The 22,081-nt window shown below is 43.9% G+C and overlaps 1 protein-coding gene across 2 annotated transcripts in view; it reads left to right on the top strand.

The window, feature by feature from the left end:
• Positions 1–713: 713 nt before the first annotated feature.
• The window catches only part of VAPB (VAMP associated protein B and C), a 52,316-nt gene continuing 30,948 nt past the window's right edge, over positions 714–22,081 (top strand). The window contains exon 1 of one of the 2 annotated variants that reach the window (XM_029219971.1): positions 714–1,015. In XM_029219971.1, coding sequence (XP_029075804.1) covers positions 958–1,015 — 58 coding nt within the window. In that variant the 5' untranslated portion in view covers positions 714–957. The remainder of the gene's footprint in view (positions 1,016–22,081) is intronic. The other variant, XM_029219970.1, reaches the window with a different exon arrangement.

Below are 22,081 nucleotides of genomic sequence, written 5' to 3'. Positions count from 1 at the left end.
TCTCAGTAATTTTTAATCACGTACTTTTTTTGTGCAGTTATTTATTCAAAGGCTGCCTCTCCTATGGGCTCTACTGAGAGGGTAGGAACCAGGTCAATATTTCTGATCATTGTATTTCTAAATATTTGTTGCATTTAGTAGTACAGGATTCAGCACAGTGCTTGTTTACACAAACATTTAATGTAGAGTAGCTTTTATTTATTATAATTGATGCTGTTGTTATCCAAAGCGTTCAGCAGAGTGGCACAAAATAAGCAAGCAATAATTGGTAGCTTACTAAATTTATATTTATTGTTTACCGTACGTCATCGTGCCTAGCACACATCATTCACCCATAAACATCATGTTTATAATAAGAATAAATAGTACTTTATTATTCAAAATCTCTAAGTGCCTGGCACCACATTAGCAGGGGAAAGTGGCAGTTCATTCTTATTAATTATTATTATTGAGTAAAGCACTTAACACAAAGCCTGGACCCCACGGGCCCTGAAAAAATAATCTTCAGGGGGACGGTCCTCAATTCTCGGCGTCCCCCACCCGCCCCTCCCCCGGACCTGCGCAACGCCCCACCCACTGCCGTCCGGCAGCCCCGCCCCCGCGGCAAGCGCCGCGCCTGCGCACTGCCCGATAGGGGGGCTCGGCGCGCTCAGCTCTCCACCGCCCGAGCGCGCGCCGGGCCGTGGCGGCCGGCCTGCTGCGTGCGTGCGTGCGTCTCTGCGTGCGTGCGTGCGTGCGTGCCGTGCGCTCGCTGGGCACCGCGGCTTTGCCCTCGCCCTCCGCCCCTGCGCCTGCACCGCGTAGGCCGCCCCCCGGCGCGCACCCCTTAGGCGACCCCCGCCCGCGCCCCGGCTGGCCCCCCCATTCCAAATTTAAAGGGGGCGCAGCATTCACGCCTCCCGGCCCAGGTGACCTCTCAGGGGTCTCCCCGCCGAAGGTGTTCCGCCGCCGAGGAACATGGCGAAGGTGGAGCAGGTCCTGAGCCTCGAGCCGCAACACGAGCTCAAATTCCGAGGTAAGCCCGGAGGCCCGCCGCCCCCAGCCCCCGCTCCGGCCCGCGCTCCGGAGGGCCCGGCGGCGCGGTGGTGACGTCGGCTCCCCGGCCGCGGCGCCCGCCCGCGCTTCCCGGGCCGCGAGGGCCAGGCGTCCGGCGCGGGAGTCCAGGGCCTGCTCCTCCGCAGCCTCCCGCGCCTCGTCCTCAAGACAGTCGCCTCGTTGCCGCTGTGGCCGTTCCTGTCCCGAATGCGGCCTCCTCACTGAGTGTGGGCCCCGGCGGCCGCCTGTGCCGAGAAGGCTCAAGTCCTGGGTCAGAGGTCGCCTCTCGCTGGCCGGCCACCCCGCCGTGGACACCTGCGGCCGTCCCCTGTCGCGAACTGCTCGTGGCAGCTCGGCACTTACCACTCCCTGAAAGGACCACTTTACGCACTTGTGTACCATGTCTGTATGTTAGGAGGGAAGCTCCATGAGGACAGGACTTTGTCACGTCTCTGCTTTATGCCCCGCATGCCTTAGGAGCCTAATAAGTACCTGTTGAGCAAATGAACGAAAGGGACGTCCGCAGAAGTTCCCACGGGGTGCGTGGCCCAGCTTTCCTTCTCCTGCCTTTTTTCGTGCCCGTTGCTCATGTCTCTGCAGCCGTGCGGGGCTGTCAGGGTGGCGAGATCTTTTTTGTCCCCGGAGGCGCCTGGGACTGGAGCCCGAGGAAGCCCAGGGGGCCACATGTGTTTGTGGCGAACCAGAGCCCCTTGAAATGTGTACCTTTATTTTTAATCTTTTCCCCCTACCTTCTCCAGCAAAATATTAGAGCCGGGGGATTTCTTCTGACTTGGTCATTCCTTCTTTCCAAAGGGACTGAGTAACTGTGTAGCAGACGTCGCTTGGCCCTTGAGAGATAAGAATGGACCAGACAGACAGGACCCCTGCTCTCATGAAGCTTACGTTGTAGGGAGGGGCGACAGGCCAGCACATGAGAGTGTTTCAGGTAGTGGTTAAGTGCTGTGAAGGAAATAAGACAGGCTGGCATGATGAGACTGTGCTTGCGTTGGACGGCCAGGTCACCGCTGTGTCGCCAGCACTTGTCTAGGGTAGCTGCTCGATAGATGTTTGTGGCATTGGAATGCCTGCTGGCCACAAGGCACCCCACTTTAAATGTACCGGCAGGAGGTAGTGTCCGGTAACTGACCCAAAGTTACTCAGTTGGCAAATGGCACATTTGAACCCAGATTTCAGAGTTCGCACTTTAACGGTTATGCTATCCGACCCCTGGGAAATACTCCAGTGCTGTGGCTGTCACTTAGCCTCCCAGGTTAACAATCTCCAGATTGTCACATTTGGAAGTGACTCCAAATGTATAAACAACTGAAGGTTTTCCAGTTAAAACAAACACCCCAAAAACCTAACGTGGATTATAATTCCACAACCGTGCTATAGCTTATGTGATGTTTTCATCGCCCGCCTGAGAAAGCAATCCAGGTAACTCAATTGAACATGGAGGGTGATGGTTTCCACTTGAGTTGTCTGAAGTTCTCTACCCTGGAAGCCTGGCTTAGCTACTTCTGGGAATTGGCACGTTCATTCATTTAGTCCACAGACATTTCAGTGCCTGCTCCATGTGTCAGGTACCAGGAGAAGATGAGTCACATCACATGTAGGCCCCTGCTGTCCCTCAACCCCCCACCCCAGAACTTCGGTGTAGGGAAGAGAGCAGATGACAGAATCAGCCAGAGCGGTGCAGTGATACAATGTAGTCCAGAGTACTCTGAGAGCACTGAGGAGGTCAGCTCCGGAAGGAGGTGTCATTTGAGCGGAGTTTAAAGGTCGAATGGAAGCAGGTGAAAAGAAGAAATGGTTGGGGAGCCTGTCAGGTGGAGGAAATTGCATGTACAGAGGCACGAAGACTGAGATGATTGGGCTCCTTTGGGATGCCAGTAGTATTTCGGAATGACAGTGACAGAGCATTTGTTGGGGTCACGAGGCAAAGGAGGAGATGAGGCTGTCTAGTAGACAGGAGCCAGTTCGTCTAAGGCCTCCGTGCACAGGCACAGCCCGTGTCCAAGTTCATATTGTGTTGTGTCTCCTCGGCTAGTTCTTCCTTGATTGATCCCCTGCAACCTTAACCCCACCCCTAGTACATACACTCTCCTCTAAGGTGGTGTCATAGAAAGAGGCACTAATTGGAGAAAATTAAAGTTTTTGTCCCAGTTCTTTTACTTAGTGATGTTTGACCTTGGGCTGGCCACTTTGCTCCCCAAAGCCTGGGATTACTCTTTACTCCATGGGAATGGCGCTCATATCTCCCTTGCCTCCTGTAGAAAGCTTTGTTGGTATTATGGCTGTTCAGCTGCTTTGTAAATGTGCAATATTATGCAGAGATTGGTTGTATTTACACCACCGGTTTCATCATTTCAACTTCTTTACCTGAGAGGTATGGCAAAGAAGAGTGATCTGTCTCTGGCCCAGGGTTGACCAAAGGAATGATGGCCAAAGTCACTGGATATTTTTGCTAGGGAAGTGATCCAGAAAAGTTATGGTGTCAGATTGTTGAAGGCTGTTGGCTTGTGGCTTCAGAAGAGGTATCTGCAGGCATATGTAAACCCCCTTATGATTTGTTTGTTGGTTAGTTTTAAACTGAGGACTGAGATTGTGAAATCAGAATAGAGGCTCAGTACCCTGTTTTGCTGTATAGACAGCATTCGTTTCAGGATGCGAACTGGCACATTTCACTGGTGTCTTCCAGATGGCTTGGGGTGATGCTGCTGACTTCATACGGTTCACTCAGATGAATCAAACTCGTAGCTAACTTTGCTTAAGAAGATAATAATTAAAATGCTTGTCATCCAGAGGAAAAAAATTAGTCATCTTTTAAGTGCAGCCTAAAATGATATGGGGTTGTATATGTTGGATATATTTTCGTCTTGGGCATTTTGTGTGATTCTTTTGAAGTTAAGCATGTTGCAGAAGAAAAGAGGACACAGACTTAGAGGACCTCGTTCAGTCTTACTTTTTTTTTTTTTTTTGGTACGCGGGCCTCTCACTGCTGTGGCCCCTCCCGCTGCGGAGCACAGGCTCCGGACGCGCAGGCTCAGCGGCCATGGCTCACGGGCCCAGCCGCTCCGCGGCATGTGGGATCCTCCCGGACCGGGGCACGAACCCGCGTCTCCTGCATCGGCAGGCGGGCTCTCAACCCCTGCGCCACCAGGGAAGCCCTCGTTCAGTCTTACAGAAAGTGCCACGCTGCACTGTGTTAAGTGTCAAAAGGAGAAGGATTCCTGGCCTCCTGAAGGAAGCATGACGCTGTGACATTTGCCTTGGTGACACAGTAGGATCTGTTGGGATTGGGGACACCTTTCTGAACGAGTTAAGCACTTCTAAAACCTGTGAGATGTGTGCTTTGCGTCATTGCTCTTTCTGTTGCTCTTACCTCTTCCGAGGCCAGATCATTTTCTTTTTCACTCTGAGGTCCCACTTGTTGCCCAGCTCAATGAGAGCTTTTTCAATGAGTCACTTTCAGGGCATTTTGTATCTCTTGTTTTTCTCCTCCCCTCCCCCTTCCATTGATTCCATCCATGGTGAGTAGTATGTCTTGTATTTTCTTGGTCATTGCCCAGGACTCTTAATCCTTCTTCACATTCCAGCATTCTCCCCCATCTCGTGATACTGTCACCTGAGAATGGTCAGTTAACCGTCCTCATGGGCTGATTAGTTAAGATTTAAACCTGCAGTGGACCCATTACTTTTGCTTTATTGTGTGACTAAACCAGTGGCCTTCTAGAAGTCTCAGGTAGTCCTGCTGTTGGTCAGTGTGGGTCACAGGTGGGGTAGCACCCCTGGATTGGTGTGGTTGATTACCACTTTGGGGTGGAAATAGGAACTTGGGTAGATAGGTTAGGGACAGTCTCTTTTGTATAAGGAAAGCGTGCTTAAAATCATTAGTTCACCCTCTTAAGTTAACGTGTAGTTTAGTATTTAGGAAGCTAAAAAATATAACACCTTGTAGCTATAGTCTGTTCAATGCAGTAATTATCTTTCAGATGCTGATTCCAGCATTAATTCTCTCGTGTTAGCACAGCACTGATTTCCTTAACGTTTCATGATCACACAGAGCAGACTGTGTTTTACAGCACAGCAAAGTGTCAGCAGTGTGCTTAAGGTTCTTTATGGTAGTGGTTTAAATCCATCCTGAATAGATCGTCTTCATTTATTTAATTATTAACCAGCTTGCTTATAAGAAGCAAGTGGCATTAAACTTACCAACCTTTAGTCAAACTTAAATCTTCATAGATTGTGTTATTTGTGAAGTAGAAGTTAACTTACTTTTACCCACTTATTTACTTCTCTTCTTCACAGTTAACTCCTTAAGGAAGAAATGGATAGTTCTCGGCTATGTGCTTACATGGTGATAGTTCCTTGTGTGTGGTTGTAACATGAACACAGTTTTCTTCATAATAAACCTGGTAGCTTTGCATCCAAGTGTGGATTTATTAAAATAATTAGTCTGAATTGATGCTTATTAAAGAGGTGAACTCTTAAACATTATTAACACTGTCTTTTATTTATTAAAATTATATAGCATCTTTCCTTCCAGTGCTGAAGGCAAAATACTGAGAACTTTGACCCTGTAGTATTACCACTAAGTTGCTGAAAATGAGGGGAGGAATCAAGGGAGTAAACTACATTGGTTATACTCAAATACTACCCTTAGGCTTGATTTTTAGAACCTGAAACTTGAAGTTTTACATAAGGAATTATCTCCAAGATTGCTTCATGTATCTCCCACTTGTATTTGAAAAATTTGCCGTCTGAAGGATGACCATGGTTTGGAACAAATGAGCATAGCTTTCAGCAAGATGACAAGAAAGACCAACACAAAGAGTGCTGAGTTCCATTAGTCAAGACAAGGTTGCCATTGAGTGTCTTTAATAAAATAAAATAAAAGCCTTCTGAGCAGTTATTTTGCACTGGGGATTGTGTTCAAAACAAAGTTGCATTATGGCTTCCAGGCTTGCTTCCTCCTTTTCTATCATTCTAGGCCCCCCTCTCTAGGCTGTCATCAGCGTAGCATATCCAGGATTGCTTTGGCCCTTGTTCGGTGGATGTGCACATTCTTCGAAGTTTTTACCTGACAGACCTAGGCTGCTAGCTTTACAAAAACAACAGTTGTTTAAAGAGCTTCATTATGGGAACAAAATTACTGAACTTGACAGTCATTTTAAGACTATTTTTAAAAATACCAGTGTGGCAAAATAGTACCTCTAGAATATCTGTTTTTCAAAATGTTAAATATGTTGTTTTAACAAAAGCTGTTGATGTCTAGAAACAATGCCTTAATGTGCTTTTGGATTTTTCCCCCCTTGCATGGAAAAAAAAAATCGTTGAGAAAATGCCATAGTCCCAAGGGAAAAATCTTGAAGTGCTTTCATTTACTAATTTAGCATTAATGGCACAAAACTGTAAAGGTATAGAAATACCTTCCTAGAGTTTCCCTTCATCCTTTCAGAGGGGTTATTATCAGTTTTTGACTAGCAGGTTACTATTTCTTTTCATCTGTGTCAAGTAGTGTCTTCAATCAGGCTTTTGGCTGTGTTTGTGTGTGCATGCCCGTGTGGGCACCTAAAGTGTTGCTGGTGTGCACACATTCTCACAGGTACCCATGATGTGTTTGAGTTAGTATCCAGTTGGCATTTCAGTAGGGTCTTACAACCTTCACCTATTTGGGAAGGGTGTTAGGGAAATAAATATTTTGGGGGAGAAAGAGATTGAGACTGTTTTGTCTTTTGGCTTGTACTTGAAGACAGTGTTATGGCCCCCTGGACCGTTTACCTAGATTTGAATTGCTTGTGATGTGGCTTTGTAACCTTTATGACTCTAAGTTCCTTGGGCTGTCTTTAAAGGCTGGAGGGTGCTCAAAGATTGGAGAGGAACAGAACCCCGCACCAAGGGAGCTGGGAGCAGAGGGCATATTTGTAAGGGGCTAAGCGGTGGAGGTCCACCACTTAGTAGACCCCGCAGTAGGGTGGGTCTGGAGTTAAAAGCAGTGGCCATAGTGGAGCTGACATTCATTTTGCAATATGAGAGGAAAGAAAAGGTGAGGGAAGAATGAACGTTTCTAGAAGATAAATGCTTAATTTCCAGAAGGTAGACCACAAAGTCGAGGGACTGTGGTAGATGCTTTATGTTCTTCATCTTACTATTTAATCTGTAGCACAGTCCTGTGATGGAGTTACTCAGTGGTTAGGGAGCCTGCTCCTGGGGGAGGCCACTGTGGCACACAGTGGTGCAAGGAGGCAACGCAGGTGTGTCTGGCGTCAAAAGCCCATTTCTTTCACATCGACTCTAGAATGAACTCACAAAGGGTTTCATTTTGGAGGGAGGGAGGCAGAGAATTTTTAACCATTAAGGAAGTGTTAGGAGCTGTCAGGATAATTTCTTAAGAACATTAATTAATTAAGAATTATTATTTGTGGAATTTTTAGGAGGGATTTCTCGGCATACTTTTTAAAAAGTTCATGCTGGTGACTCCAAAGCATTCTTTGATTTACCTTGTGAATATTCAGTTTTTATAACAGGTATCATTGGTGTTTCATGATTCTGTATATTTAGAACACGTTTAACTTTCAAGTAATTTGCACATCTGCTCTGGAGTCTTTGGAAGGTAGGGTGAAACTTATAGGTAGAGATTTCACAGGTTTGCACATTTGTAAAGTGGGAATTTAGAGTTCAAAAGGGTGCTTATTAAGATATGAAGGTCTGAAATAAGTGACCTTCATAGGTGCTACCTTAAACCTTACAGGTGGGGCTACAAAGGCAGAGAAACAAATAAGTGTGAATTAACATATAACTAGAGATTTCTCAAATGTTGAAAGAGAAAAACTCAGGGTGAATATCAGAAAGTGCTGTTTTATTCTGTAGGAGGTACACTTTGGGGAGTCACCATTCCCCCAGATGATGACATCCATGCATATGAGTCAGATTGGAGAGGCTTTGGAGACGTGCATGGGTATGATGCTTGTGTGCGTGATAGATGATTGTCCGATTGAGATTATTTGGGGTTTCTTCCTTTTCCACAGCTCATCCTTTGAGGTTTACTTCATGAACAGATGACCCCCCTCTTGTCTGACGGAGTATAGCATAACTGTGACTCAGGGCTGGTTTGGTCACCGCATCCTGAAAGCTTCCTGTGGGGCCAGGCACCGGAGTGGGGACTGGAGAGGAGTCCCGGCCCTTAGAGTTTCCAGCCTCCAGGTGGTGGGAGGATGGAGGAGAATGTGGAAATGGGACACTTACGGGCTGTCCCTCACTGGGAGCTTAGAAAAAACTGTGAATTCTGCTTTGGGGTTTGAACCTTACAGGAAAGGTGGGATTTGAGATCTGTGACTTGTGCTAGGCATTTTTCTGTAAGTGCTCATTTATTCTTAAAACAGGTCTAGGAAGTAGATGGTTTTCATCCTCAGGTTCATGACCTGAATTAGAGGTAGAACTGGGATTTGAACCGAGATCTGTCTGACCGCAAAGCCCATGTTGTTTATCATTACATTGGCTATATTGCTCCCCTTAAAAAGTTAGTGGGAGTGTGGCTCACTAGGAAGGCCCGGGATTTTCTTATTTATTGTGTTGTTAGGAAGATGAAAGGAGGACTGGAAATAGGACAGTGGGAATTGAGAAGAAGGAGTGAAAGAGAAACGAGATATAAAAAGGAAGGAAAGGTGCTTAATTGTCACTGTGATCTAGTAATGGCTTCTTTGTCACTGCTTCCACGCAGGGCAGAGCTGTCCTGGAACGCTAAAGTGACTGATTAAAAAAATCTTTGTACTAATTCTGTTTTCCCCTAAGAACTTTTGTTCTAACTTGATCACTTCTGATTGTGTCATTCATGTAGGAATGTTGAAAATTATGTGCTAATGTTATCACCACATCTTTCCTTCTACCACCCACTCCCCACTCCAAGGCCTTTATTACCTCAGTGTCTGTCATCACAAACAGCGCAGGTCGATTGGGTCCTATTTTGCCTTTTAATTACATCACTCAGCAACATTTACAGTATAGTAGAAAAAAGGGAAGGAAAGGAATGGTACCTAGGTCAGTTTTCTCTTTCCATTCTTGGAGCACCCTCCAGCCTTTAGAGAACCCAAGGAACTAAGTGTTCCAAGCCACATCACAAGCAGTTCAAATCTAGGTAAACAGCCAGTAGTATCATCATCTCTATTTTAAAAATCAGAGAAACTGGGCCCAGCACTTGGTGGAATGCATAATTTGCACCTCGGGCTTTCAAGCTTCTACAGCTCGTGTGCTTTGTATTACAAAGGGAGGCTTCTGTTCTTACTCTTGCTGTCACTTAGAGAGACACTCAGCTCACCTCCCCACCCAGCTTTGATTTCCTCTTCTGTCGGATGAGGAAACTTGAACTCAGTGCTACTTTGTGTTCCTTCCAGCTCTAGTCTTGAAAACATGTGATTAAAATTTATTTTCGTTGAAGAAGAAAGATGGAAAGCCCATGAGGGCAGAAAGTGGAGTTTGTTGTTTCTCTTAGTTTGTGTTTCCTACCATTGCTTTGCACTAGTGGGCTCTCAGATTTTTAATTAATGAGCCCTCTTGTTCCTGTTGCAAAGCTCACTATATCCTAGTAACCTTTCTTGAGTATTCTTGGATATTCTTATCCAGTTCCAGTGTTTTCTGCATCACCTCAAACTGTACAAATTGTGTACCACTGCGTGTTTTGTTTTATCTTTTTTTTTTTTTTTTTTTGCGGTACGCGGGCCTCTCACTGCTGTGGCCTCTCCCGTTGCGGAGCACAGGCTCTGGACGCGCAGGCTCAGCGGCCATGGCTCACGGGCCCAGCCGCTCCGCGGCATGTGGGATCCTCCCAGACCGGGGGACAAACCCGTGTCCCCTGCATCGGCAGGCGGACTCTCAAGCACTGCGCCACCAGGGAAGCCCTGCATGTTTTGTTTATGTTATCCTCTCCCTGTGCTTTATTTACTGATTGCTTTGTCTTCCATGCTATAGAATGCAAGCTCCTATAGGTTTTGTTTCTTTTGTTTTCCCCAGTGGTAACTGATAGAATATATTTTTCTTAATTGTTTTCTTCTGCTAGTAACCCCAAAGAAGTTGGACTTGGTCATCTTTTCAGTGTGTGGTTTGACCATTTGAAATAGAAGCATATACACAAGAATAAAAAGAGGGATTTGCTGAAAAACCAAAGGTTTGTCCTTGTGGAGGCTTATTTGGATTCTCATTCTGTTGGTTGAATTGATTTGTTGGCATATAAGTGTGTCCTGATGGACTGCTCTGAAAATCTAAATCCGTGCTTTTTGACCTTTTCGAAGTCAGACACTGCTTTACTAATTGGATGAAGAAAAGCCATGAATCACTCCTTGGAGGATCTGCAGATACACTCCTCATTCAAAACGTCTCATGTGATTTGGGGACAGGAGGAGCACAGTTTACTGTGGGTGCCTAGTTGACCTCTAGTTCGGAGAGTGGCGGAGGGGGAAGAAACATGAGAGGTCATCTGGTGAAGTCCAGAGAAAACTTGGTCAGTTTATTTGGGTCTCTTTATTTTATTCTTTCAAAAAATTTTTAAATGAATGCCTTTGTTGCCTTTGCCCTTCCTAGTAAGGTTGTTTCTTTTTTTTTTTTTTCTCTACATGCCTGACTTTGAGCACAGTGCTTTGGCAGTTAGTCCTCTTCAGTAAATGTCTGAGTGTTGTCCCGTCTACCTTTAAAAAAGAATAACTGCTTTCTCAGTCTCGTTTGCTCTCCCTAGCTACTCCCTTCTGGAAGTAGCTTATCCTAGCAAGCCTCTGCAAATAGTCTTAATCACCATTTTCTCACCACCCATTCACTCCTAAAGTCATTGCCTGGGAACTTTATTGCTTCATTACTGCATCTGTTGTTGTATTTTTATTCTTTATCACCTGTGTACCCTCTGTAGCATTTGACACCTGTTGCCGTTGTGCTACTTGACACTCTTCCCTTCACCTTCTTTTTTTTTTTTTGTGGTTCGCGGGCCTCTCACTGTTGTGGCCTCTGCCGTCGCGGAGCCTGTGCTCCGGACGCGCAGGCTCAGCGGCCATGGCTCACGGGCCCAGCCGCTCCACGGCATGTGGGATCCTCCCGGACCGGGGCACGAACCCGCGTCCCCTGCATCGGCAGGCGGACTCTCAACCACTGCGCCACCAGGGAAGCCCCCTTCACCTTCTTAATCACCCTCTTTTGGCTTTCTCCCACCCATCTGGCCATTTTTACCCACTCCTTATGGAGTCCTGTGGGTGAGGCTGAGGGATCCAGGTTCCCCCCTGCCTTCTTGCTCCTCTTCTCATTGTCTCTCAGTGTCCCCACGCGTCTTCCTTTTTCCCTGTCGGGGAGCTCTTCTGCCAGTGCACTTGGCTTCTAACAGCGTTTGCGAGTGACCCCAGGCCGCCCCTGCCCATGTGGGGCTGCAGGTACTTCAAATGCAGCATGCCCCAAGATGTGTTTTTCCTCACTCCCTTTTCCTGTTTCCTCCAAATCTCCTCTTCCTGCACATACCTCCTTGAATGGTACCCACATCCACACAGTGGAGCGACTCAAACTCAGAAACCCCATGACTCAGCTCTGTCCCTTCTTCCTTGTCCCCTCTGTGGCTGCCTCGTTGTTCTCCCGGATGACTGTAATAGTTTCTTACCTGGTTTTCCTGTCTTGAGTCCTCTTTCTTCTCTCCATACTGATGGCACTTTCAAATGTGCAAATCTCAGCTTATCTCTTGCTTTTTTTTTTTTGAAGTTTTGAATTTTATTTTATTTATTTTTTATACAGCAGGTTCTTATTAGTTCTCTTGCTCTCTTAAAATCTTTAAATGTCTACCCATTGCCAAAAGAAAAACTTTTAAATTCTGTAACAAGACCTGGAAAATCATTTGTGCCCTTGATCTCTCCAGCATCACCTTTCCTCATGCTTGTGCTCTGGCCTTTGGTTCTCCCTGGTTGTAGAGCTTTTGCATATGTTGTTTCCATCACTCAAGATGAGTTCATTCCTCCTCCTGTCCCACTGCTCCCTCCTGCACTTTGAGGTCATTTTCCTGACACTCCACTCACGTTGTGCCTGTCCCCTGTGCCCCTGCACGTATCGTGGTGAGTTGTGTTTGGTTACTTGCCTTCCTGCCCTGTTAACCAGCAAGGCCTTTGCCTGTTTTGGGACCATGTCTTTTATCCCTGATCCCAGTGCTTAGCATAACGCATGGCGCGAGGCACCTTCTCAGGGAGTTCACGTCCAGGTTGAGAAAGGTGAGAAGGGAAAAGGAAAAGAAACCTTAATGTGCAAAGGAATGATGAAGCCCATCAACAAGGCCTGCTGTGTGCAGCTGACCGATGTGGACATAGTGCCTTTCATTCAGAAAATAAAGATATTCTACCAAGCACTGGTCACTTTTCTCTCCTCTGCACACTTCGGTTTCGCCGCCTCCCGTCCTGGTGCAGGGCCTCAGCACCGCCTGCACCACCTCTTCACCTGGTGTGCTTCACCCCGTTCCTCTTCCATCGCTTGTGGTATCTTGCTCCACTAGTCAGCCTCTCTGTTTCTGGTGTCTCAACTTCCTGTTCTACTTGATGCTTTCCCAGTGCCTGCAAACATGCTTAAGCTTCCCCTTCCTAAAAGGAAATCACATTCCTCCAGATCTTCCCCCACTTAAGCAAATGCTCGGTCTTACATCACAGGTAAATTTTTGGAAGCAGTGAATCTCAGTGACTGGTTTACGTCTTCACTCTCCTTTCAATTCTCATTCCTTACCCCTCCACTGAAGCCCTTCTCAGTCACCAGGTTTCTCTTTGTGACTTTTGTCTTTGACTTTTCTGGTGAACTGCCCAGCCGTTTATCATCTCTTTTACTGGATGTTGACATTCCCCAAACTTCTGTCCTCAGTCTTCTCCATTTAAGCATTCTCTGGGTTGTCGCATTAACAGTCCCTTCGGCTCTCACTTCTACACAGAAAACTTGCAAATCTCCAAGCAGATCTTTTGATCTCTAGGCTGTCTGCCTACCAGTCATTCCTGCCTCTCTGGTGGTCATGAAAACACCTCAGGACTTGCCATTCAGGACAGCTGCATTCGCGGTTTACGCTCTCGTTCCCTGTTGAACGTGTCTGCCGTATCTTGGGACTGGCCCTTGCTCCCAGAGGGGTACGCCAGAGATCCTAACCTCGTCTTTCCCCACCCCTTATCCCACACTGCTCACGTCTAGCCAGTCCATTTTCATGAACAGCGTCTCCTGCACCCCTCTGCTTCTGTTTCTGCCCATTGCCATATCATGAGTGTAGACCCTCTCTCTTCAGTATTATTGCCCCATGTCCCAACTCCCTGTTTCTAATGTACTCCTTACTTCCCTCACCCTTCAAGCTATCCTGGATACACTTTTCAGAGTTATTTTCTAAAAATTGAAATTGATCATGTCATTTCTTTATTTTAAAACGACGTTCGTTGGCTCCCTCAGTCCTACAGGTTAGTGTTCAAAATTCTTAGGCCAGCATCACAGCCTTTCAAAACTGGGTCACACTTCTTTATTTTTAAAACAGTCTCGGCTTTTATTCTCTATTTTAAACAACTAAAATATTCAAACACTCACACACACACAGATGTGTGAGTACATCTCCTCTTGTATCTGGTTTCTCCTGAATGCTGGCAGAGGCGGTGAATACTTTTCAGAGCCCATGAGGAGAAGGAAACCCATTTTCCTTCCTCATACCTGCCTTCCTAGTGTCATTTTTAATATTCTTCCTTTCATTTCCTTCCACAGAGCTCATTGCCAGACTTGTGTAGGTTTACGGTTTTACTTAAACTATAAGCTTTTAAAAAGCATAAGCAGACATGATTTCCCGCCACCCCTCCCGGTTCTCAGTTCATTCCCTTCCCTGAAACCCCTTCTTCTGCAGCCATATGGTCTCCCTTACAAAGGCCTCTTGCACTTTGATCACACCACACTGTGCTTATTACCCCAGGGCTTTTCCTCCAACTGAGAATGTATGTTCCTTTATCTTTTCAAACTCTGGGACTTCCCTCAGTGTTCAACTCCCCGCCCTCCTGTGTTTACACAAAACTTTATATATTATCTTTCACATGGTATTCAGTGCAGTGAGAGGTAGTGTACAACCCAGCAGTTAAGAGTGTGAACTCTGGGGCTAAAATGCTTGGATGTGAATCCTGGATCTACCACCTAAAAGTTATATGACCTGGGATAAAGTATTTAACTTCTGTGCCTCAGATTCTTCACTTTGTGGTATGTTAGGAGAGGATTAGTGAATTAGCACATGTAAGGTGCTTAGAATAGACCTGTTCAGTGTTAACTAATGTTACTGTTGTTTGATAATTTTTTTTTCAAGATACATCATTCCGGAGCCTCAACCCTAGAGATTCCTATTCATTAGCTCTGGATGGGTCTTTTCAGGGTTCTGGGCAGGAGCAGCAGTGTCATCTCTCCAGCTTGAGAGCCTAGCGCAGTACCTGGACTGTGCAGTCGTCAGTTACTTACTGGATGCCTGCAGTGTGCTAAATACTGTCCCGGGTACTTGAGACACCGAGATGAAAAAACTGACAAAACCTTCTAGTGGGGAAGATGGGCAGTATATAAAAGGATGGGAAATACGTATAATATGGTATCAGATAATGGTAGGTGCTGAATGGGGGGAGGGGGTGGATGCAGGATAAAGGGGTTTGGTTAGGAGTGGGTTCTGTTTTAAAGAGGGTAACTGGGGAAGGCTGAATTTCCGAGAAGGTGATGTTTGAACTGAGACCTGTGTAAAATGAGCGTGCAAGCTGGGGGAAGAGCATTAGAGAGAGAGGGGACGGCAAGTGCGCGGCCCTCGGATGGTGATGGGCTTGGTGTGTTCAAGGAGCAGCAGTCACTTTGCCTGCAGTTGAACGATGGAGTGGTGCAGTAGGAGATGGGCCCAGGGAGGAAGGAGGAGCTCTTGGTAGACAGGCCATGGGGAGGACTTTGGATTTTGTTGTGATGTGGGAAGGCATGGAGGATTCTGACCAGGAGTCTTTTTAAGAGACCATGGTCGGTGTGGGGGAAGTAGGCTGTGGGAGATGTGTGGATGGTGGTATGTGTGGAAGCCATGAGGCTGCTACAGTTATCCGTAACTTGTCCACCCATCCGTCATCCATACAGTTATCCATCATCCATCTACCCATCCATCATCCACACAGTTGTCCATAATCCACCCATCCATCCGTAATCCATACAGTTATCCATAACCCAGGCCAAGAGACTGTGGCTTGGACCAGGGCGGTGGCAGTGGAGAGAATGGGATGAGAAGTGCTCAGATTCCAAATCTCTTTTGAAGGTAGAGCTGGCTGAAAGGTCAAATGTGGAGCAGGAGAGGAAGAGAGGAAACTAAGGTAACTGCTTTTGGCTCAAGCATTTTGGTGAATGGTGGTTTCTTTTCCTGAGATGGGAAGCAGTGGGTTTGGGGGAGGGGAATGGGACTCGGCTCTTTGGCCGTGATAAACTTGGGGAGAGGGTCAGGCTGTGGATGTAAATTTGGCAAGTCTCAGTTTATCGTTAGAACACAGTATAGGGAGGAATAATTTTTTCCAACGGAGAGATGACGTTAAGCCTTTCCAGGAGAGAGGACATTTGAGCAAAACTTTGAAGAATGAGTATGATTTCCAAAGTCAAGAAAGGGGAAAATGGAAGATATTTTTCACCCAAGTCTCACAGCCTTTTTCCCTGGCCTCTTGTTGAATTTGTTTAAGAAGCTGCTGACCTGGTTGATAATCTCTTTTCACTTGTATAGCCACTTAGGTTCTCTATTGAAAAGGAAACCAGAGCAGATTACATACTAACTGATAAACCACATTCTACTATTTCTCATTGTTCACAAATTGAAAATTCGACTTGGACCATAGAGGTGCAGAATGCTAAGTGTGTTTTTGCTTCACTCCTCTGTGTCTGCTGTGAATTGGGACATGTTGATTTTGGTGTGGAGGTTTTTCATATGTTGTCATCTCCACTGAAGGTTGAACATTTTGGGGAAATTTTTACTTCTGCTGTTACTGACTCTAGGCACTTGACTTTGACCTGTTAATTTATAACTCAGTCAAGTTCCAGCCACAACCATGACCATGAGAAATTGGGACCCCTTGCTCTCTAATCATGCATATAACTCATTTGGGCATAATATCTGTCTTGATTCTTCCTGCTTTGTGTGAAAAAAAATGTCATGTTTTGCCACTCTCCTCTACAGGTAGAATTTTAATTGGAGTAGAATATTGCTTATCTTTTTGTTTAATTTCATGATCACCCTAATCACAAATTTGGTCTCCTAAATAAAGAAAAATTACTAGATGTTTGTTAGTCAATGGGTCAAAGATTATGCATTGAAACAAAACTGAGTCTTAGATACTTTTAGAACTGATATAAAATTCACACTAGATAGGTGTGCCATTACCTTAAAATAATCTGTTTTAGTGCTGGGTATAGGTAGAATGTACGAAACTTCAGCTCTTATATAGTACTTTTAGCCATTTTTCTATTTAGAAAAGAAATGTTGCATTAACGAAAGTAGTCATAGAATTTATTTCTAGGGCTTCCCTGGTGGCACAGTGGTTGAGAATCCGCCAGCCAATGCAGGGGACACAGGTTCGAGCCCTGGTCCAGGAAGATCCCACATGCCACGGAGCAACTAAGCCCGTGCGCCACAACTACTGAGCCTGTGCTCTAGAGCCCGTGAGTCACAACTACTGAGCCTGCATGCCGCAACTACTGAAGCCCACGCACCAAGAGCCCGTGCTCTGCAATGAGAGAAGCCACTGCAATGAGAAGCCCGCGCGCTGCAATGAAGAGTAGCCCCACTCACCGCAACTAGAGAAAGCCCACGCACAGCAACGAAGACCCAACACAGCCAAAAATAAATAAATAAAATAAATAAATTTCGGGGAAAAAAAAAAAGAATTTATCTCTAGATGGGTTAAAGCTTCTAGTCTTCAAAGTTTTTACAATAGATTTTGTCAAAATTTTGGGTTTGGGTCTTTGTCTTGAATTAGTGAGACAACTTCTACTCTAAACGTGTTTTAGATAATAACCTTGATTTTTATAAAAATTACACAAGAATGGCTATTGATGTGTGTATATTGGTTTTCAACAACTCCACAATTCAGGATTCTAGTATTTTTATGTATACAAAGCATTCTGGACAAGAAGAAAATTCTCTCAGAACATTGTCTGGATCTTAAACTATTGCTTTTTTCCTGTGGAAAAAAATGTAAATACACAAAAGTACATATAATTTAATAAACACCCAAATACAGAATAACTGTTAATAATTTGTTAGACTTGTTGTAAAGTTTTTCTTTAATAAATAAACCTTCACCAAGAATTTGAAGACATGTTTGTCCTCCACATCTGCCCATTCATGCTCCAGATCTCCTCTTCACTTTCCAGAGGAATTTAGTGTGAACTATTTCCATTTTTTTTCTGTATCACCTAATGCGGTATTGTGGTGTATTATGTATCACGTGTTTTTTGAGACGTATCTGTGGTTGAAATACAGATGTAGTTCATTCTTTTTAATTGCTGTATAGTATTCCTTCATAAGAATTTAGCACGTTTGTTTTATATATATATATATATATTTTTTGGGGGGGTGGTCTGCGTTGGGTCCTCGTTGCTGTGTGCAGGCTTTCTCTAAGTTGCGACGAGCAGGGGCTACTCTTTGTTGCGGTGCATAGGCTCTAGGCCCACGGGCTTCAGTAGTTGTGGTACACGGGCTCTAGAGCACAGGCTCATTAGTTGTGGCACGTGGGCTTAGTTGCTCCGCGGTATGTGGGATCTTCCCGGACCAGGGATCATACTCGTGTTCCCTGCATTGGCAGGCGGATTCTTAACCACTGCGCCGCCAGGGAAGTCCCAACACATTTGTTCTTAATAAGAGTTCTTTATATATTCTGATAGTAATTGCTTATCTGTTAACATAAGCTCCAAATATCCTTCAGTTTCCTAAGGTGTTCCTTGCTGTCCAGCTTTATGTCTTTTGCAGGTAGCTTTCCTGAGTTTGATCTTACACTTCCATAGTATTTTATCCATTGGATTCTTATACTACAGTAGGGTGCCTTGTGGTCTAGTTTTTCCCACCCATGGAGTTGATGGGAGACTGAGTTTTATTTCTTTTTGCTCCAAAGGAGCTAGGAAACCAGTGAGTTGAATAAGCAGCCTTAAAGGTTGGTATAGTCTATCTCAGTCAGGCTGGCGTCTAGTGTGCCTTTGATGGCATCATTAGTGAGTATTCTTGGTTTTTGATTTCTCTTGCTATAATAATGGGTGTGATGTTTCTCAGCAGCTGGCCTTCTCCGAGGATATCAGGTAGGTTGCTTTATTAATTTAGAACACTTTGCATTCTAAGATTTCTTTGGGAAAGTTATGTGTATGTGTAGGGTTCTTTATGTGTGGTTCTTTCAGAAGAAGAGGTACATAATTAGGCTTTCTGCTGAAATATTGGAATCCACTGTCTGCCATTAAAGGCACATTGGTTGCAAAGCTTTATTTTTGTTTCTGAAGCTTTGAATTAACGTGTGAGCTAATAATTAAATCAAAATAGATTTTAAAAAATTATCTCCCAGCGTCCTTACTCTTGAATTCATGGTTATTTAAGAGCTTACCGTCTTTGAATAGCTGTTACTATGAAATCTGTTTTTCATTTTTTTTGAAGGGGCAACTCTAAGCAAAATTATCATAGAATAATAATGACGAAGGCATCATTGACACAAGTGAACATTTTTAGTACCTTCAACCTGTGTATGAACAAAAATATATCATGATTTCAGATCAAAGTTATGGACTAGGCATTCGTTTATAGGAAACGTGTCAGAATCAGAGTTGAATCGCCTCTGAGGAAGTCTGGTGTTCATTTGTGCTGCACACACTTACTGATGAGCCCTTTAGTGCAACAGTGTGTTGCGCTGTTCTAGACTCAGACCTTCCAGTGCTGAATCATGTGGAGATTCACTCTAGGTGGGAAACAGGCAGGAAAGGAACACATGAACCATCAGTCAGTGGTAAGTCTTAGGTAGAAGATGAAAAGGGGGATAATGCTGCGGAGGGAGCAGTCAGCAGCCAGCTCAGTGTTGGTTCACCCCGAGCCTGGTGGTGCATCCAGGAGGGAGGGTGCAGGAAGACTGGAAGCATTGTTTAAAGTAGATAGAAGTGTGGCATGGCCGTTTTACGCATTTGTTCAGCATATTTATTGCGCATCTGCGCTATGTCTGGAAGTGTTCTGGAAGCTGATGATCAGCGGTGAACACAAGAGGGACAGAAGAGTCTCTGTGTTTCTGGAGTGTACATTCTGAAAGTGGAAGCCTTACATAAACAAGAAAAATAATGTGAGGATCGGTGCATTGCAGATGGCTAGGGAAAGTAGGAAGCAATAGGATACCTTTAATGAAAATACACTGTCAAAGGATAAATTTTAAAGACGTCTGTAAGATATCCAACAGATTTTTACTTGACAGTGTCCGTTTCCCCCGTCTTAATATACTTTTACAGTAGACTCTGTGTATCAGGGTCTATTGTATTGAAACCTCGAGCATAATTTCATTGTCTTAACAAAATCCATCATCAGTCCTAGGCTTCTGGAGACAGATTGTTACCTTTCCAGGAGGTAATCTTTTCAGAGTTGAAATGACATATGGTAACTTGTTTTTTGGAAGTGTTGAAGAGACAAGAGATATTGTACCTAAATTGTGTTTATAAAAGAGTATAAAATAATATAGCTCTTTTTATGCAGAGTGGAAAAAAACTTACGGAACTAATAACTTTAAATTTATATCTGGAAAGCTGAGAGCTGATAAATTATATCTCAAGTTGGCATATAACTTACTTGGTAACACATAGTTTGAGTTTCAAAGTATTGTGGCTACATCAGGACACATATTACAAAGGAAGGATATGTATTTGCAACACCAGAATTTCATGAACTCCAGAAAATGGAAGAAAAGCAAAACAAAGCATCTTTATTTATTTATTCAATTATACATACACAGTATATTAAAATCAGTTATATTTACTATCTGAAACTGTGGGGTGCCACCAAAAGTGGATTAATATGAAGACCAAATACTTTTCTTTCCTTCTTTTTTGGGGGGAAAAGAAAAAGCTTTATTTTTTTTACAGCAGTTTTAGGTTCACAGCAAAATTGAGCAGAAAGTACAGAGAGTTGCCCCGGCCGCACAAATGCACAGTCTCCTCCATTGTCAACGTCCAGCACTAGAGTAGTACGTGCGTTACAATTGATAAAGCTGCATTGACACGTCATTGTCACCCAAAGTCCGTAGTCTGCGTCAGGGTTCAGTCTTGGTGTAGTATACATCCTGTGAGTTTTGATAAATGTATAATAACATGTATCCACCAATATAGTATCATACAGAATAGTTTCACTGTCCTAATAACCCTCTGTACTCAGTCTCTGTATCCCTCCCTTCCATCTTAACCCCTGGCAGCCACTGTCTTCATAGTTTTGCCTTTTCCTTAATGTTATATAGTTGGAATTATACAGGTTATAGACTTTTCAGATTGGCTTCTTTAACTTAGTAACATGCATTTAAGATTCGTCTGTGTCTGAATTTTCATGGTGCGATGGCTCATCTTAGTATGGAATGATATTCCATTGTCTACATATACCACCGTTTATTTACCTACTGGACATTTTGGTTGCTTTCAAGTTCTGGCTGTATGAATAAAGTTGCTGTAAACATCTGTGTGCACATTTTTGTGTGGACGTGAGTTTCCAGCTCCTTTGGGTAAATACCAGGGAGTGTGATTGCTGGATTGTGTGGCAAGAGAGTATGTTGGGTTTTTTAAGAAACAGCCACACTGTCTGCCAAAGTTCCATACCGTTCTGAATTCGCAGCAGCGAGGAATGAGAACTGTTGCTCCACATCCTTGCCAGCCTTTTATGCTGTCAGTGTTTTAAATTTTGGCCATTCTAATAAGTGTGTATTGGTATCTCATTTGTTGTTTTAATTTGCAATTTCCTAATGACATATGTTGAACATCTTTTCACTTGTATATTTTTTCCACCTGTATATCTTCTTTACTGAGGTGTCTGTTCAGCTCTTTTGCCCATTTTTTTTAAGTTCGGTTGTTCATTTTCTTATTGTTGAGTTTTAAGAGTTCTTTATATATTTTGGGTGACAGTCCTTTATTAAATACTTTAAATATTTTGCACATATTTTCTCCCGGTCTGTGGCTTGCTTGTCTTCGCATTCTCCTTAACAGTATCCATTGCAGAACAAACATTTTTAATTTTAATGAAGTCTAGCTTATCAATTATTTCTTTCATGGTTTGTGCCTTTCGTATTGTATCTGAAACGTCATCGCCAAACCAAGGTTATCTAGATTTTCTTATGTTATCATCTAGGAGTTTTATAGTTTCGTGTGTGTGTGTGTATATATCTATCTTTGTTTTCTAGTTGAATTGCTAAGGAAAAATATTACCCCTTAATTTCTGTCCTGCTCTTTACATATGGGGTGATACGATATGCTTAAGGTTACACAGATAAGTAAGGTCAAGATTGAGTTTTGAGTTCACTTGGAGTTTCACTGTCACCTTTTACAGTCATTGGGACCTGAATGCTTAAGTTATTCTTTTGTGAAAATGGTTATTTGCATTTTCTGAAAGGAAGAGTTTTGTTATAGTCTTTTCTTCCATGGATCTTGGAATGAACGATTACAGGAAAGAAGTACTCTTAAACCGTGCATAGATTGCTAAAATGTTTAAAAATTTAATGGAATACTTTTTCCACAGAATGCTCTTGTGTTTCTTGATTGATAAGTTTATCTAGCCATTTTTGATGAAATTGTCAGTACCTGAAACCTGATGTCTTACTGTTGAGAATCTCGTTTGCTGGAATATGACCTTCTTTCCTTGACCTTTAAAACCAGCGCTTTATAATGCTGAGACTCCATTTTTGTAAGTAAGACTGAAAAATTAACTGTTCCTGCTTTTACTTTTAATGCTATGCATATTTCTGCTGAAATTGTATTATTTACTTTCTAAGGCCAATTCTAGATCTTCTTACTGCTTTAAAATACAGACTTTAAAATGACAATAAGCCAA

The sequence above is a fragment of the Monodon monoceros genome, unplaced genomic scaffold (genome assembly GCF_005190385.1).
Source record: "Monodon monoceros isolate NGI ecotype Baffin Bay Population unplaced genomic scaffold, NGI_Narwhal_1 Super_Scaffold_13, whole genome shotgun sequence".
Lineage (NCBI taxonomy): Eukaryota > Metazoa > Chordata > Mammalia > Artiodactyla > Monodontidae > Monodon > Monodon monoceros.
The sequence above is the reverse complement of the archived record's forward strand: the minus strand, read 5'-3'. Positions and strand labels throughout refer to the sequence as shown.